Genomic DNA, 18,201 nt, shown 5'->3' on the forward strand with positions numbered 1-18,201 from the left:
CAAACTCATGTCCATCTAATCGGTGATGCCATCCAACCATCTCATCCTCTGTCATCCCCTTCTCCTCCTGCCTTCAATCTTTCCCAGCATCAGAGTCTTTTCAGATGAGTCAGTTCTTCATGTCAGGTGGCCAAAGTATTGGAGTTTCAGCTTCAGCATTAGTCCTTCCAATATTCAGGACTGATTCAATATTAGTCCTTCTAATATTCAGTCCATCCTTTAGGATGGACTGGTTTGATCTCCTTGCAGTCGAAGGGATTCTCAAGTCTTCTCCAACACCACAGTTCAAAAGCATCAATTCTTCGGTGCTCAGCTTTCTTTATAGTCCAACTCTCACATCTGTACATGACTACTGGAAAAACCGTAGCTTTGACTATATGGACCTTTGTTGGCAAAGTAATGTCTCTGCTTTTTAATATACTGTCTAGGTTGGTCGTAGCTTTTCTTCCAAGGAGCAAGCGTCTTTTAATTTCATGGCTGCAATCACCATCTGCAGTGACTTTGGAGCCCAAGGAAATAAAGTCTGTCATTGTTTCCATTGTTTCCCCATCTATTTGCCATGAAGTGATGAGACCAGATGCCATGATCTTCATTTTTTGAATGTTGAGTTTTAAGCCAACTTTTTCACTCTCCTCTTTACATTCATCAAGAGGCTCTTTAATTCTTCTTCGCTTTCTGCCATAAGGGTGGTGTCATCTGCATATCTGAGGTTATTGATATTTCTCCCAGCAGTCTTGATTTTAGCTTGTGCTTCATCCAGCTCGGCATTTCGCATGATGTACTCTGCATGTAAGTTAAATAAGCGGGGTGACAATATATAGCCTTGACATATTCCTTTCCCAGTTTGGAACCAGCCTGTTGTTCCATGTCCAGTTCTAACTGTTGCTTCCTGACGTGCATACAGATTTCTCAGGAGGCAGGTAAAATGGTATGGTATTCCCATCTCTTTTAAGTTTTTTTTTTAAGTATTTTTGACAGCTTGTTGTGATCCAGACAGTCAAAGGCGTTGGCATAGTCAATAAAGAAGTAAATGTTTTTCTGGAACTCTCTTGCTTTTTCGATGATCCAGCAGATGTTGGCAATTTGATCTCTGGTTCTTCTGCCTTTTCTAAAGCCAGCTTGAACATCTGGAAGTTCAGGGCTCATGTACTGTTGAAGCCTGGCTTGGAGAATTTTGAGCATTACTGTGCTAGCGTGTGAGATGAGTGCAGTTGTGCAGTAGTTTGGCATTGTTTGGCATTGCGTTTCTTCACAATTGGAACGAAAACTGACCTTTTCCAGTCCTGTGGCCACTGCTGAGTTTTCCAAATTTGCTGGCATATTGAGTGCAGCACTTTCACAGTATCATCTTTTAGGATTTGAAATAGCTTAACTGGAATTCCATCACCTCCAGTAGCTTTGTTCATAGTGATGCTTCCTAAGGCCCACTGGACTTCAGATTCCAGGATGTCTGGCTCTAGGTGAGTGATCACACCATCATGGTTATTTGGGTCATGAAGATCTTTTTTGTATAGTTTTTCTATGTTTTCTTGCTACCTCTTCTTAATATCTTCTGGTCCTATCCTTTATTGTGCCCATCTGTGCATGAAATGTTCCCGTGGTATCTCTCATTTTCTTGAAGAGATCTTATAGTTTTTCCCATTCTGTTATTTTCCTCTATTTCTTTGCAGTGATCACTGAGGAAGGCGTTCTTATCTCTCCTTACTATTCTTTGGAACTCTGAATTCAAATGGGTATATCTTTCCTTTGCCTTTAGCTTTATAGCTTTGTTATAATGTTAGCAAGCTGTAGGCAAATACAGTAAATAGGCAGTTTAGGGTAGTATAGAATTTCCAATCCACTGGTGTTTTATGAGCTGCTTTACTGAGCCATCAAAACTTGGCTGTCTTTCTTGCTTAGTCCAGGGTACAGTGTAGTGAGAATCAGAAAGATTATTTGACGGTAATACAATACATCATTAGAGAGCTCTTTGTAAAGATGCTTTATTGGCTGATATAATAGGAGGTATTGTTTGTGTCCCAGTCATTCACAAAGAGAATACTTCTACTTCTATATGACCATGGGTTTTTTGTCTGTATTGAGGGAACATTATTTTAAGAATCTGGTTTTAAATGCCAGAACTTTATTGCTCTTTTAGGGCTCTGTTCTTATCCATGGCCCCTTTCCTTACCTCAACAAAGGGAAAGATCATGACTGTTTTATGTAGGCTGATAAATCTGCCTTTTTTAAAAATTTATTTTTAATTGGAGGATAACTGCTTTAGAGTATTATGTTGGAAGCCTGCCTTTTTAAAAAAAAATGAGATTATCATCAAGAATTTGACTTAATATAAAATTTTATTTCTCATCTGTTTTTTGGATCCTTGCAAGAATCAGTGTTGCATGATTAATGGTATTTGTTGTCCACTTAAGTACTGGTATCTGTTGTCCCCTCATAGCAATTAAGTGATCATCCTAGATTGTGGGTGGGGAGGTTAGCTGGCAAACATTCTTGCAAGAACCTCCTAGTAAAACAAAAATTTTATAAACTAATGCCCGAAGAGGCTGAACTTAGGATAGTGTTTGCTATATAACTTTGGCAACTGAAAAATTTTTTAAGCTGAAAATGTTACTGTTTCCATGTATATGTATATGGCATTTTATCTGTAAATGACCCTTAGATTATTTTTTTTTCTAGTGTCCTTGCATTGTCTCAATATTCTGCAGGAGCTTTTTGTTTGGACCCTAAGAACAATAGGAGCTTAGAACACATGCTGATAAAATGATGCAATACAAAAGTAGAATTGACTTTTTTTCATATGTAAATGCTGCTGGTGGTATATATAAAAGAAATTTAGTAATTGTATATACTAAGGAAAGTTTATTATGCACTAATATATGCTTAGCTCACTTTTTGTATGGATACTAGAACTCCTTCTGTCTTGTGTTGAGATATCAAACACTTTTATAGTTAGAATGTGCTTGTAGAAAATGTACTTTCTTCTAATCTACAAGTATGAAAACTTTCCCTTCTCTCCTGACAAGACTCTCCACCCCCAAAATGAAGAGTGGGGTGCTAAAGGGGAAGGTGGTGATTAGATAATTGGTAGCTCAGCATTGACTACATATGTCCTTTTCCTAAAATAAGTTTCTCTTTAGCATTTCTGAAGTGTAAGGACCAAGAATGGTGTTAACTCATTAACAGATTACTAGATTTTGAGTGGTTTTGGAGAAATCAAAATCAAATGAGAACTTGTATCTTGTAATTCTGTTAAATCAGCAAATGCATATTTAAAGCTGCAAGATTTTTAAATATGCAAGATACACTTTGAGCCCAGTGGGAGATTCAGATAATTGTAGACAAATTTCTGAGTTTTAGGAACATAAGAGAATATACACAGTTTATCTTTTATTAAAAAAAAAAATTATGGTGTATAGTTGATTCACAATGTTATGTTACTTTCTGCTATACAGCAGAGTGAATCAATTAATACATTTATATACATCCACTCTTTTTAAGATTCTGTTCCCATATAGGGCATTACACAGTGTTGAGTAGAGTGCCATGTGCTATACAGTAAATTCTCATTAGTTATCCATTTTATATAGAGTGGTGTATATGTTAATCCCAATCTCCCAATTTTTTCCTCCCCTGCAAAGTGTAAAATCTCATGATTCTCCTTCCTGATTTAATTTTTTTAGAGGTTTTTTTCTTCCTATTAAACTTTTGCTTTGAAAGTTCCCGAAAGTTGGGACAAGAAAGTAAGAGAGATGGTTGCCTGAATTCTCCAGGATCAGTTTAGTTCAGTTCAGTTGCTCAGTCATGTCCGACTCTTCACGACCCCATGAATCCCAGCACGCCAGGCCTCCCTGCCCATCACCAACTCCTGGAGTTCACTCAGACTCACGTCCATCGAGTCAGTGATGCTATCCAGCCATCTCATCCTCTGTCATCCCCTTCTCCTCCTGCCCCCAATCCCTCCCAGCATCAGAGTCTTTTCCAATAAGTCAACTCTTTGCATGAGGTGGCCAAAGTACTGGAGTTTCAGCCTTAGCATCATTCCTTCCAAAGAAATCTCAGGGCTGATCTCCTTCAGAATGGACTGGTTGGATCTCCTTGCAGTCCAAGGGACTCTCAAGAGTCTTTTACAACACCACAGTTCAAAAGCATCAATTCTTCGGCGCTCAGCTTTCTTCACAGTCCAACTCTCACATCTATACATGACCACAGGAAAAACCATAGCCTTGACTAGACGAACCTTTGTTGGCAAAGTAATGTCTCTGCTTTTGAATATGCTATCTAGGTTGGTCATAACTTTCCTTCCAAGGAGTAAGCATCTTTTAATTTCATGGCTTCAGTCACCAACTGCAGTGATTTTGGAGCCCAAAAAAATAAAGTCTGACACTGTTTCCACTGTTTCCCCATCTATTTCCCATGAAGTGATGGGACCAGATGCCATGATCTTCGTTTTCTGAATGTTGAGCTCTGACCCAACTTTTTCACTCTCCTCTTTCACTTTCCTCAAGAGGCTTTTTAGTCCCTCTTCACTTTCTGCCGTAAGGGTGGTGTCATCTGCATATCTGAGGTTACTGATATTTCTCCTGGCAATCTTGATTCCAGCTTGTGTTTCTTCCAGCCCAGCTTTTCTCATAATGTACTCTGGATATAAGTTAAATAAGCAGGGTGACAATATACAGCCTTGACGTACTCCTTTTCCTATTTAGAACCAGTCTGTTGTTCCATGTCCAGTTCTAACTGTTGCTTCCTGACCAGCATACAGATTTCTCAAGAGGCAGGTCAGGTGGTCTGGTATTCCCATCTCTTTCAGAATTTTCCACAGTTTATTGTGATCCACACAGTCAAAGGCTTTGGCATAGTCGGTAAAGCAGAAATAGATGTTTTTCTGGAACTCTCTTGCTTTCTCCATGATCCAGCGGATATTGGCAATTTGATCTCTGGTTTCTCTGCCTTTTCTAAAACCAGCTTGAACATTTGGAAGTTAATGGTTCACGTATTGCTGAAGCCTGGCTTGGAGAATTTTGAGCATTACTTTACTAGCGTGTGAGATGAGTGCAACTGTGCAGTAGTTTGAGCATTCTTTGGCATTGCCTTTCTTTGGGACTGGAATGAAAACTGACCTTTTCCAGTCTTGTGGCCACTGCTGAGTTTTCCAAATTTTCTGGCATATTGAGTGTAGCACTTTCACAGCATCATCTTTCAGGATTTGAAATAGCTCAACTGGAATTCCATCACCTACACTAGCTTTGTTCGTAGTGATGCTTTCTAAGGCCCACTTGACTTCACATTCCAGGATATCTGGCTCTAGGTCAGTGGTCACACCATTGCGATTATCTGGGTTGTGAAGATCTTTTTTGTACAGTTCTTTTGTGTATTCTTGCCACCTTAGGTTAATATCTTCTGCTTCTGTTAGGTCCATACCATTTCTGTCCTTTATCGAGCCCATCTTTGCATGAAATGTCCTCTTGGTATCTCTAATTTTCTTGAAGAGATCCCTAGTCTTTTCCATTCTTTTGTTTTCCTCTATTTCTTTGCATTGATTGCTGAAGAAGGCTTTCTTATCTCTTCTTGCTATTCTTTGGAACTCTGCATTCAGATGCTTATCTTTCCTTTTCTCCTTTGCTTTTTGCTTCTCTTCTTTTCACAGCTATCTGTAAGGCCTCCCCAGACAGCCATCTTGCTTTTTTGCATTTCTTTTCCATGGGGATGGTCTTGATCCCTGTCTCCTGTACAGTGTCACGAACCTCATTCCATAGTTCATCAGGCACTCTGTCTATCAGATCTAGGCCTTTAAATCTATTTCTCACTTCCACTGTATAATCATAAGGGATTTGATTTAGGTCATACCTGAATGGTCTAGTGGTTTTCCCTACTTTCTTCAATTTAAGTCTGAATTTGGCAATAAGAAGTTTGTGATCTGAGCCACAGTCAGCTCCTGGTCTTGTTTTTGCTGACTGTATAGAGCTTCTCCATCTTTGGCTGCAAAGAATATAATCAATCTGATTTCGGTGTTGACCATCTGGTGATGTCCATGTATAGAGTCTTCTCTTGTGTTGTTGAAAGAGGGTGTTTGCTATGACCATTGCATTTTCTTGGCAAAACTTTATTAGTCTTTGCCCTGCTTCATTCCGTATTCCAAGGCCAAATTTGTCTGTTACTCCAGGTGTTTCTTGACTTCCTACTTTTGCATTCCAGTCCCCTATAATGAAAAGGACATCTTTTTTGGGTGTTAGTTCTAAAAGGTCTTGTAGGTCTTCATAGAACCGTTCAACTTCAGCTTCTTCAGCGTTACTGGTTGGGGCATAGGCTTGGATTAGTGTGATATTGAATGGTTTGCCTTGGAAACGAACAGAGATCATTCTGTCGTTTTTGAGATTGCATCCAAGTACTGCATTTTGGACTCTTGGTGACCATGATGGCTACTCCATTTCTTCTGAAGGATTCCTGCCTGCAGTAGTAGATATAATGGTCATATGAGTTAAATTCACCCATTCCAGTTCATTTCAGTTCGCTGATTCCTAGAATGTCGACATTCACTCTTGACATCTCTTGTTTGACCACTTCCAATTTGCCTTGATTCATGGACCTGACATTCCAGGTTCCTATGCAATATTGCTCTTTACAGCATTGGACCTTGCTTCTATCACCAGTCACATCCACAGCTGGGTATTCTTTTTGCTTTGGCTCCATCCCTTCATTCTTTCTGGAGTTATTTCTCCACTGATCTCCAGTAGCATATTGGGCCCCTACTGACCTGGAGAGTTCCTCTTTCAGTATCCTATCATTTTGCCTTTTCGTACTGTTCATGGGGTTTTCAAGGCAAGAATACTGAAGTGGTTTGCCATTCCCTTCTCCAGTGGACCACATTCTCCAGAATAGGGGAGAGTTATTGACTAGTTTCTGTTAGTGAGTAATTCCACTGTAACTATTATTACTAGTGGTCTACAGTAGAAGTTTTTAGATTCCTTACTTCTCTGTTACTTTGTTTAGTCAACACAAGGATTCATTTGCTTAGCCAGAATGCAAAATTTACAGGCTCGAATGGTCTTGGCAAGTTTTATGGGGCAGGAGGAAGAACAGGCATTTGGGAGAGTAGGCAGTGGAAGGAATCTCAGGCAAGGGAAAGGCATGGGCAGAGTCCCAGAGGACAAACAAAACGTGTGGTGGACACAGTTTTCACATAGACCTAATCAGTGGTCCTACCTTATGTGTTTTCAAGATTGCCACAGTTTTTCTTTTGTAATTACCATTCCTTTTATTTTTAGGCATGGTATTTAATGTGTTTTAAAGTTTAACATTAAAGGAGGAGTTACTTTGAGAAAATGTCAAAGGCTGAAGAATCTTGATCTAAATAATGATTTCTAAGGGAGATCTAATGGAGATTTCTAATGAAATCCCCTGTAGTTGTCCTTGGTTCAGAGAAGAGTCCTCAGGACTAGAAAGAGAAATAGGGGAGCTCCAGAGAGGCTCCCTGGTCAGAACCATTTGATCTTCACAACAGAATGAGAAATATTTTAACTATAAATGCAGATGTTCATTACTATAGATAGGGTAAAATCATCACTGCTGTCAAAGGAAAAGCTCTTGGCTATTTAACATGATGTTGGAGAAATCTTTTAAGATGAGTAGAACAGTTGAAAACCATTTAAGGAAGATTTCTCCTGCCCCCATTCTCTGGAATGTTTAGGGCTAAGTTCTTAGTTTCTGATACCTTAAAAGTTTTCAAGTGTTCTGTTGTTAAGAACCATTATTTAGTTAAAAAAAGACATTTAGATGATGACATCAGAATTTTAGAATTACCCATAGTTCTGTAACCCTAAAAGCTTATTTTCATTTTTGCATGTTATCTTTTAATCTTTACTTGTATGCATGCTTTCTTAGTAGTGATACTTTAAAAACTGAAGAAAGAATACCAAGATCTAGAGAATTTTGTATGATTCCTTTTTCTTTTTAAGGTACGTGTTGGGTGGTGGAGCACTGTGCATGGAACTACTCACAAAACAGGTGACTGTTTTTCTTATGGCACTCAAGTATTTCAACCTCTGTAGAGTGTTTTAATTATGTAAATTAGATTCTAAGTGGACAGAGAGCTCTTTGTAATAGTACCCACTTTAAAATAATTTTTTATTTTTGCTAATAGCACCTATTTTAATAATGAAAGCTATTTAAACCAGTAAAATGACATTGTACTTGGTGCTTAATCTATGCTAGAATGGGCAATAAGAGTGATGTATGTTATAATTTGCTCATTTGTTGCTCTTACAACACAGCTTTCTTTGTTTTGTGAGATTTTGGAAATGGTCCAACTTCTACTCCTTGACTACAAACTTAACATAAATTTGATACTACTAAGTTGTTATATGCCATTTTCTTAAGCTTTCCTGAGTGAGAATCAGGAATACCACAGTGTTTTAGAGAGTGTTTTCTTCTTTCTATAGGGCTGGAGCAGTGCCTATTCAATAGAATCGGTCATCATGCAGATCAATGCCACCTTAGTTAAAGGCAAAGCCAGAGTGCAGTTTGGAGCAAATAAGGTACTTTTATTAAGAATGTTGCATTAACTATGAGATACTTTTCCTGTTACGAAGCTTCTACCTGTTCTTTTAGTCTTTGTTATTTCTACTATAATTAAATATGTCTATGGTTTAAAATTTATTATTGGTTTATATATACTAGTGAATAAAAAATTATATGTAGTTACATGCTTCCCCAAATTGAAATCCCATTGTAATAGTTAACTCCTAGTAAGCATATATGTGCTAGGCTCTAATCTAAACTTTTTATTGGTATTAACTTTCTATCCTCTTAATAACCTACAAGTAGGTACTATTATTGTCCTCATTTTGTAGATGAGGAAACTGAAGCACAGAGAAGTTAGGTGACTCATCTAAGGTCAGGGTGGAGAGTGAGGATTGGAACCAGACATTCTGGCCGTTAATCTCTGCTCTTACCCACCGTGTTCTGTTCTTTATTCACTTACTATATCAGAAATATCTTTCATGTCTAATTATAGTTATCTGTGGACACTTAAGACCAAAACAAACTCTGAAGTTAGTATATTTTGGAAAAGTGTGTGATGGAAATCATCCCTACCTGACATTTTAAAAAAAATTCTGTATGTTCCTAAAATTCCTTGTGAATTTTGTATTAAATACCTATCCAAATAGTACTAAATCTAAGTATTTCTTACTGTATTGCACATCAAATCACGAGCTCACTGGAATCTTAACTCACAGAGGAAGCAGAAAATTGATTCTCTAAGGGGACTAAAGTGGTCTCATGTTAATTGTATCCACAGTTCTCATCAGTAGCAAATGCCAAAACTCTTTAGAAGAAAGGATTTCTGAATTAAGACTATAAGATTCTCAGAGATTAAGATCAGTTCAGTTCAGTCACTCAGTCATGTCCGACTCTTTGTGTCCCTGTGGACTGCAGCATGCCAGGCTTCCCTCTCCATCACCAACTCCCGGAGCTTGCTCAAACTCATGTCCTTTGAGTCGGTGATGCCATCCAACCATCTCATCCTCTGTCATCCCCTTCTCCTTCTGCCTTCAATCTTTCCCAGCATCAGGGTCTTTTCCAATGAGTCAGTTCTTTGCATCAGGTGGCCAAAGTATTGGAGTTTCAGCTTCAGCATTAGTCCTTCCAATGAATATTCAGGACTGATTTCCTTTAGGATGGACTGGTTTGACCTCCTTGCAGTCCAAGAGATTCTCAAGAGTCTTCTACAACACCACAGTTCAAAAGCATCAATTCTTAGGTGCTCAGCTTTCTTTATAGTCCAACTCTCACAACCATACATGACTACTGGAAAAACCATAGCTTTGACTAGACGGACCTTTGTTGGCAAAGTAATGTCTCTGATTTTTAATATGCTGTTTAGGTTGTCATAGCTTTTCTTCCAAGGAGCAAGTGTTTTTTAATTTCATGGCTGCAATCATCATCTGCAGTGATTTTGGAGCCCTCAAAAATAAAGTCTGTCATTGTTTCCATTGTTTCCCCATCTATTTGCCATGAAGTGATGGGACCGGATGCCATGATCTTTGTTTCCTGAATGTTGAGTTTTAAGCCAGCTTTTTCACTTGACAGTGAAAGATGACAAGCACCCAAGTAGACAACCTAACATACATGAGAACTGGCAGAAACAAATAAGAGACACAGGGTCACAAAGGCTTGAAGTTTTGGAAGTAGCAGATATTAAAATTGTGAGAAAATGAATACTTATGTGTAATATCTAGTGATCAGAGAAAAGAATCTATAGAAATGAAGAATGTTAAAATGAGAAACTGATTGGACGTCAGAAGAGAGAATTATTAGAAGAAATAACTCAGAATGTTGCACAGAGGGACCCAGGAATAGATAGTACAGCAGAAGTTAGGAGGTACAGATCAGAATGAGGTCTAAAACATGTCTTATTTGAATCCCAGGAGGAGATAATAAAATCATATTTAATGAGGAATAGAAATCAGAAAGTGAAGTTATAAAAGCAAATCCAAATAAATAAATCATAACAAATATAAATGCACAAAAGTTACCAGTTAGTTTGAATTAAGTGGTCTTTAAGAAGTGTATTTATTTATTTTTATTAAAGTTTTTTGGAAATATAGTTGATCTATAGTGTTAATTTTTTTCTGTGCAGCAAAGTGACTCAGTTACACATTTATGAATATATTCTTTTTAATCTCCTATTATAGTTTGTCACAAGAGGTATGTTTAACATGTGAGGATACAAAGAGATGGAATTTTTTTTAGGGAAGAAGATAATAGAGATAGACCAGTATAGGCATACCTTGGAGATATTATGGGTTCAGTTCCAGACTACTTGAGTAAGGCCAGGGTCACAGTAAAGCAAACCACATGAACTTTCGGTTTCCTCGTATGTGTAACAGTTACACTGTACTGCAGTCTCCTAAGTGTGTGATAGCATTATGTCTAAAATACAATGTACATGCCTTAATTTAAAAATACTACTAAAAAATGCTAACCATCATCCGAGCCTTCAGCTAGTTGTAGTGGTTAACACCAAAAATCAGTGATCCCAGATCATTGTAACAAACATGGTAATGACAAAGTTTGAAGTATTTCAAATTGCCAAAATGTGACACAGACACACAAAGTCAGCCAGTGTTCTTGGGGGAAAATGGAGCCAATAGACTTGCTTGGTGCAGGGCTGTCACAGATCTTCAGACTGTTAAAAACAGCAACAAAAAAATGTAGTATCTGCTAGGTGCAGTAAAGTGAAGTGCAGTAAAATGAGGTTTGCCTGTATACACTGACAAAGCTGATTTAGCTGTGTAAACAGTGTAAACAGTGTGATTTTGGAACAAAGCATTAGTGACTACTTAATGATAAAAGTCTCATTTAACCAGGAGGATATAATTTTTTACTCTAGGTCATGCTATCATTTCTTAGAAAAAGCAGGGGACAGTGACTAATAACAATAGGCTGTACATTTTCTTATTTAATCTTAAGGATATACAGGGATACTCATAAGAGTAGTTTATTCGAATGGAAGAAGGAAGGTGGGTGAGAGGAGGAACTGAGTGGTAGCAGGCCAGGTAGGAATGAAAGCTGTCATTTGGAATGTGTTTATACACATTCTTATGCTATGAATTTATTAAAAAATTATGTGACATAACATAATAGATGTGAACCACTATGGAGAATGCTTATGATAATTCTCCACGATGGAGAATTGGAAGTTAAGATGTAGGCAAGTTGTACTTATGGGGATAAAATTAATAAAATCAATCCTAAACTTGGTCCCTTAGAAGACATTCTAATCTGTAGAGGTTAACAAAAGAAGACTCCTTTAGTAGTGTGACTTGGTATCACTTATGGGCATTCTTCAGGTGTTTAACTCAAATTGTTATCCATATGTATAGTCCTTAAAGCCTAATGTTTCCTTACCTGAAGGCAGTATTTTGTAGTTTCTTTCTTTTTTTGTTTTTTGATGGAAGTTACAAGGAAGAGTTTTCTGTCAGTGGACATTTATGATTTTATATTTCTAGATACAAATGTTTTTTTCTTTTTTGAAGTAACAGTTGATTTATAATGTCTTAATTTCTGCTCTACAGCAGTGCTTGTTATACATACATATATATACACACACACACATATATATATGTACATGTACATTCTCCTTGCATCCAAACAACATCCTTTAACTTTATTCATAACTTTATTCATAAGTACACTGCACTGTACTTGTGCAGTGGCAGGAGGACTTAGAAAATGAACTGTGAACTTTGTAGATCTTTATTAGAAAACAATTTTGGTTTTGTTATCCCTCTAAAATAGTTGGGAATAATGAAATTGGGAAATTTATTTTTGAAATGGAAATACTTGGTTTCTTGTGTTAAGTACAGCAGTGATGCAAATAATCCATCAATTATTTGTAATGATTTTCATCTACTTACAGTTTTTATATAAAATGTATAATTCTCTTTCAGAATCAATATAATCTAGCAAGAGCCCAGCAATCTTATAATTCCATTGTACAGATACATGAGAAAAATGGTATGTTTACTTCAATAAGTATTGATTGCCATATGTGAAATTTTACATAATGTACTGTTTACTTGTTTTGTTTTATTCTTCTGTTTTTGCTTTAATTTCTTACAAAGTATGGTTACCAGAGTGAAAAAATTTAACTTGAGGATACACATGCTTCATTTAAAATCTTTGTATCCTAAATACTTGGCCTGGGAATCTCTGAGTCAAACGTTTTTGAGTAGATTGATGAATGAATCACTTTACTCACTTGAAATGTGTGATACTGGGATAGGAACTGAGTTAAAGGCAATTCTAAAGGTGGAGTTCTTGCTGTTAATACTGAGTAAGTGCAATCAGGATCATGAACAAGTTGCTCAACCATTTTCAGACCACGTAATGCTTTTTGACAATTGTGCAGATTTATTTATTCAAGTAAAAAAGTTCTAACTTCAGTCTACACTTAAAAATATTTGAATTGTAAATTTAAAAAAATATCTTTCAAAAGTTTATTGGACTTATTTTCAATTTTTCTTGTATTCACAAGGCATGTTTGGAGTTTTTGTCTCTAATAGTGAGATGACAAAGAAGTAGACTTGGAGTCAGGACCTATTACCAGGTGCCATTTGCGTCACTCACTAGCTCTGGGGCCCTGAGCAAGTCCCATTACCTCTCAGCCTCAGTTCTCTCATCTCTAAAGTTGGTATAATGTCTGTCTTACCAAATGTGAGGAAGGAGATAAGCTATGTGTGTGTGCAGCACTTAATAACCAAGTGTGCTGATATTCAAGGTAGCTGGAGTAGTGGAATGGATGCATTTTTGTGCAGAGGAGGTTAATTGACAGGAAGTAGTTTTTCTTCAAGAGTATCTACAGTAAAGTGTTCTGTAGTTAGAATGTGGTAGCTTGTGACTTCATATTTGTGTTTTGTGTGTGCTCACTTTCATTTAAGTGATAGAGCAAACGTGTCGCTTTTGCAGTGACTGCTTACTTTTGAAAGAATAGTATTCAAAACAATTTTCAAGCTTCTGAAGAGGGAAATGATAAAATTTGAGGACAAAGCTGGGTTTTCATAATAATCATCTCTAGCACGCTAAAATAACAGGCCCAGAGATGCCTATGTGCTCCTTTATTAAGCACGTGGACACTCCACAGTCTTGGTATATTTATACTGTTGGAAGGGCAGCTTCGTACCAAACAGTACTTTGTCTCAGTCTCATTTGCCTTTTTAGAGAGAGCTTATCTTGTTGTTGAGCAGAGAAACACGTTTTTCTTATCTCTTATTTTTTGTTAAATTAGACATTATAGTCAGCATTCAAAAATGTGTAAGTTTGTGTATAATTAGCTTTGAAGAAAGAGCAATAGATTCAGATTCAGGAGATGGACTCTGGTTAACCTGCTGCTGCTAAATCTGATCTTGGGCTTAGTCACTTAATCAGGGCACCTGCTGAGATGGCACCCTCACTGGCAAAATGACATCATTGCACTGATGACAGTCCCTCGTACTCTAAAATACCAGGATTTTGTTTGGGGGACAGTTATTTTTAGTTCAGTTTCCTATATAAAACTTAGTTTGTTGTCTAATAGTCCACACTCTTCTCTTTAGGTAGAAATGCCATTAATACAGAAATCTCACCTTGAAAATTCAAGTACAGTTTATTCATAGAAAATAACTATTGTGAATATATTAGAATGTTGTGTTACCAACCCAAGTATAAGCTTAATTTTTACAAGAAGGTTTAAACAGGGAAATTACAAGTAGAGAAAATTATGGGTAGAGAAAGTATCTGCTGCTGCTGCTAAGTCACGTCAGTTGTGTCTGACTCTGTGTGACCCCGTGGATGGCACCCACCAGGCTCCTCTGTCCCTGGGATTCTCCAGGCAAGAATACTAGAGTGGGCTGCCATTTCCTTCTCCAATGCATGAAAGTGAAAAGCGAAAGTGAAGTCGCTCAGTCGTGTCCGACTCTTAGCGACCCCATGGACTGCAGCCTCCCAGGCTCCTCCATCCATGGGATTCTCCAGGCAAAGAATACTGGAGTGGGTTGCCATTGCCTTCGCTTCTCCTAGCTGGTTTAAGAATTAAAATATGTTAACTTTTTTTTTTCCCATTCTTTTTCAGGCTGGTACACCCCTCCAAAGGAAGATGGCTAAATGTGTTGACTTTTGTATGCTTGGACCAGTGTTGCTTTAAAGAAAATCTTTCCAACATGCAGACACAAGCTTTGAGTGCCCCTATAACAGCAGTACCGAAGATGTTAGCTAATAGATATTTTAGTGGATAATCTGTCAACTGATCCAGTATAAGTTACAGCCTTTCCATTTTTCTCATTTTAGGTATCTTGGACTGAGCAGTGGGGCCTTTACTGTATTTTTTCTGATAAATACACATACTGGCCACTCCTAATCATCTCTTTCTTAAAGGTGAAACGTCTTAAGCAGACAAGTCAGCATCAGGTTACTGAAGTTATGACTTGAGGGCAAATTTCCCATTTTTGAGCTCGTGTGTTATGAGGATTTATAATATATTGTTCCATTAAAGCCAATAAAGTTTAATCAATGTTTAATATTGGTTTAGAAAATTTAAGGTGTTCTGAATCACAGTAGCTTTTTCAGGTTAAAACTATTTTATGATATTGCCAAAATAATGACAGGAAATGTACTTGTTAAACTGTTAAACTTTTTTTTTTTTTTTTAACGGCTATGAAGATCTGAACTATCTCCCGAAGATTTGCTCTTAATTGAGTTGAACTTTTTAGGCAGAGCAAAGCAAGGCTGTGTCAATTCAGCTTGTACGCAGTAATTTCCACTGGGGCATCAGAGTCTTGCTGAGCTGAATCTGCTTCTTGTTGGTTCAATATTTCTTATGAAGAAGAGCTTGAAGTATAGAGCTTGAATTATTTAAAATACTAAGTCATTCTACGTTTCCATTTTATTAACGGGATGTTGCAATCAGTTGTAAACTAATAATCTTATAAAGTGATTGGCACAAAGACTTCTTGAACAAAACTGCAGTTAAGTACAAAAAGTATCTAATTTGGAGACTTAAATTTTTTCTATAGTCATAATAATGGCTTTTACATTGAAAGACTAATAGGAATTCTACATATATTAATTCTTTTATAAAATCTAGACTCAAATCAGTGTATTCTCCATTTTATTGCCTTACCTGAATTAGTCCTGTTGGGTTGGTAATAGATTTTTTTTTTAATATACCCAAATTTGATTTAAAAGTAAACTCTAGTTATTAAGCACTTTTAAAAAGAAACCCAGAAGCACATTTTTTTCTGCACAAACCAGTTACAAAGTTCAAAAGTGTGTCTTATGCTTTAAGACTCAGTTTTTAACTTTGTAAACCACATCTGAAAGACTTGGCACTTCTGCATTATTGTGTTTAATTTCTTTTCCTTTTTTTCTTCTTTTTTTTTCCTATTTTGGTTAAGAGGATAGTAGAAAAAGATTTTCTGGCATTCTTGTTCACTTGGTTAATTTGTATACAATTTGGATTGCCAGTTGCTCAGATAACAAGTGACAAGGCAGAATTCTTTAAAGCATTAAAGTTCCTTAAACCTAAGGCTAAGTCTTGAATACATTATTGAATTCTTTAATATCCTGATGGCTAGCAGATTGACAGCTGCACATTTGGCATGCTTTGGTTTTTGGTTTGGGGCGGGGGGTTGGACTTTATTTTTCATTGCAGATTTATTTGGCAATGTACAGTAAATTTTGTAAACTTGCATCAAGTTTATGAATAAAGAACCATTTAAAAAATAACCTCTTTCACTTTCCTTTTGTAACAGATACTCTTTGAGTTTCTATAGGCTCTGTTGGGTTTCTGGAATAGGATCATATATGGTGGGATGGGGTGAGGAGAGGCTTAAGGTAGATTGATTTCACAAGAGAAAGCTGGAAAACCCAGAATTGGTGTGTATAGACTTGGCATACTCAGGGTTTCCTCAACCTCTTCCCTTGCCCACACTGATTGTTTAATATAAATTCAGGTGCTACTTTCTGCGTCGCTTTCCTAATTCCCCAAGGTACAGTAATCTGTTCCCTGTTCAGTGTACCCATAGCCTCTTCACACAATTGTCAATTTCTCACATACAAGAAGTACAGAGGTAGGAAAACTCCAGGCGTAGTACCTCTGCTGCTTTGAGATCGTTCTGTGTTGGTTTTATCTTTGGATAGACTTGAATGTGCAGCCACCTTAAAAATCCATCCAGAGGTAGATAACGGCCCTAGTGTCTCCTTAGGAAGTGAGAAAGTCTTTAGAGGTCCCCCTACCCCCCTCCCAAAAAAACACAACTTTTTCTGGGCCTAGAACTAGAGCATTTGTCTACCCCTAAATTAATGGCTGGTCAAAAGAATGAAACTATCATGATTAGTTTGGATCAGTGGTTTTCAAGGTTTCATAATTTGTTGGAGAACTCTGGAGACTCCTGATACCCTTTTAGGAGGTGTTCAAGGTCAAAGCAACACTAAACCATTATTTGATATTTTCACTCTCATTCTCTCCCAGGTGTACAGTGGAGTTTTCCAGAGGCTACATGATGTGATAGACATGATATTGAACAGACTGAATTCAGAAGCAGATCCAGCTGTCTAATACTAACTAATGTCAATAGTTACAGGTTTATAAGATGTAAAGATGCTACTCTATGCAATACTGGGGAATGGAGTGGAGATCTGGTAAGGTTATTTTTTCATAAGTTACTCTGTGTGATGAACTATTTTAAGCGAATTAGTATGATAAATATACTACGTAAATATACCACGTAAATAAGTTCTTTGACGTTGTCGGTATTTAAGAATGTGAAGCAGTCCTGAAGTCAAAATGTTTGAGACCTGCTTTTTTTAGACTTACCACATTTACCAGCCAAGAGCTGGGCACCAGATCAGGGCCTTGTCAGCAAGGAAGCTACAGGAGGAGTGGGTGTTCCCTGGGGAGACAGCAGTATCTGCTGTGCTTATATTTTTCTGTTTGTGGTTCTCAACTTGAACTTGCATCAGGGGTAGATTTAAATCACAGTAAAGCTAAAACTCCGACTGCTGGGCCCCAGCCCGCATAGTAAGCCTGCGGTGGGGACCGAGAACGCGCCAAGCTGAGTATTTCCCAGGTGAATCTGATGCTATAGGCAGGGAACTAATGCTGTTTGGGGCGTGGTTTCACAGCAATGGTAGGTACTCTGTAAGCTGATTTACACGTTCAGAACTTGAGGGCTACACGGTGTTGAATAAAGGTATTGATTTTCACACTTTTAAAAGCATATACTATCTGTTCAAAAATCAGACTCATGCTGTTGTTTAACTGACATCGGGACTGTAAAGACTGATAACAACACTTTCTAGTCTGACTCCAAGAATTCATGAAAGACTTGGAAATACGGCTACAAGAGCAGTGAGCGGCACAGAATGAGGTGGATCTGGTTTGACTGCGTGAAGCCTCCGGGAAAGTCCCAGAAGAATTACAGGACGCGTGACTGTGTGTGTGCTGTGCTTAGTCGCTCAGTCCTGTCCGACTCTCCTACCCCATGGACTCTTAAGTCCGCCAAGCTCCCCTTCCAAACACCTGCCCGCCATCCAAAGCCAGCGCCGGAAACGTATTAGCCTGGAGTCACGTGGGCTTCCCCGCAGCAGTTCCGCCTCCCCGGATCGGCCGGAAGTGGCGCGCGCGCCTGCTCAGTACGCCGAGGGCCCTGTCTAAGCCGCTCCCTC

General features: G+C 37.8%; 1 protein-coding gene across 2 annotated transcripts in view; it reads left to right on the top strand.

The window, feature by feature from the left end:
* Positions 1–16,260, top strand: part of UBE2Q2 (ubiquitin conjugating enzyme E2 Q2) — a 62,520-nt gene extending 46,260 nt beyond the window's left edge. For both annotated transcript variants that reach the window (XM_019983832.2, XM_019983831.2), the window contains 4 exons: positions 7,953–8,001; positions 8,436–8,531; positions 12,450–12,516; positions 14,609–16,260. In XM_019983832.2, the coding sequence (XP_019839391.1) occupies positions 7,953–8,001; positions 8,436–8,531; positions 12,450–12,516; positions 14,609–14,640 (244 nt within the window). In that variant the 3' untranslated portion in view covers positions 14,641–16,260. The remainder of the gene's footprint in view (positions 1–7,952; positions 8,002–8,435; positions 8,532–12,449; positions 12,517–14,608) is intronic.
* Positions 16,261–18,201: the final 1,941 nt, after the last annotated feature.

The sequence above is a fragment of the Bos indicus genome, chromosome 21 (assembly GCF_029378745.1).
Source record: "Bos indicus isolate NIAB-ARS_2022 breed Sahiwal x Tharparkar chromosome 21, NIAB-ARS_B.indTharparkar_mat_pri_1.0, whole genome shotgun sequence".
In the NCBI taxonomy this organism is placed as follows: Eukaryota; Metazoa; Chordata; class Mammalia; order Artiodactyla; family Bovidae; genus Bos; species Bos indicus.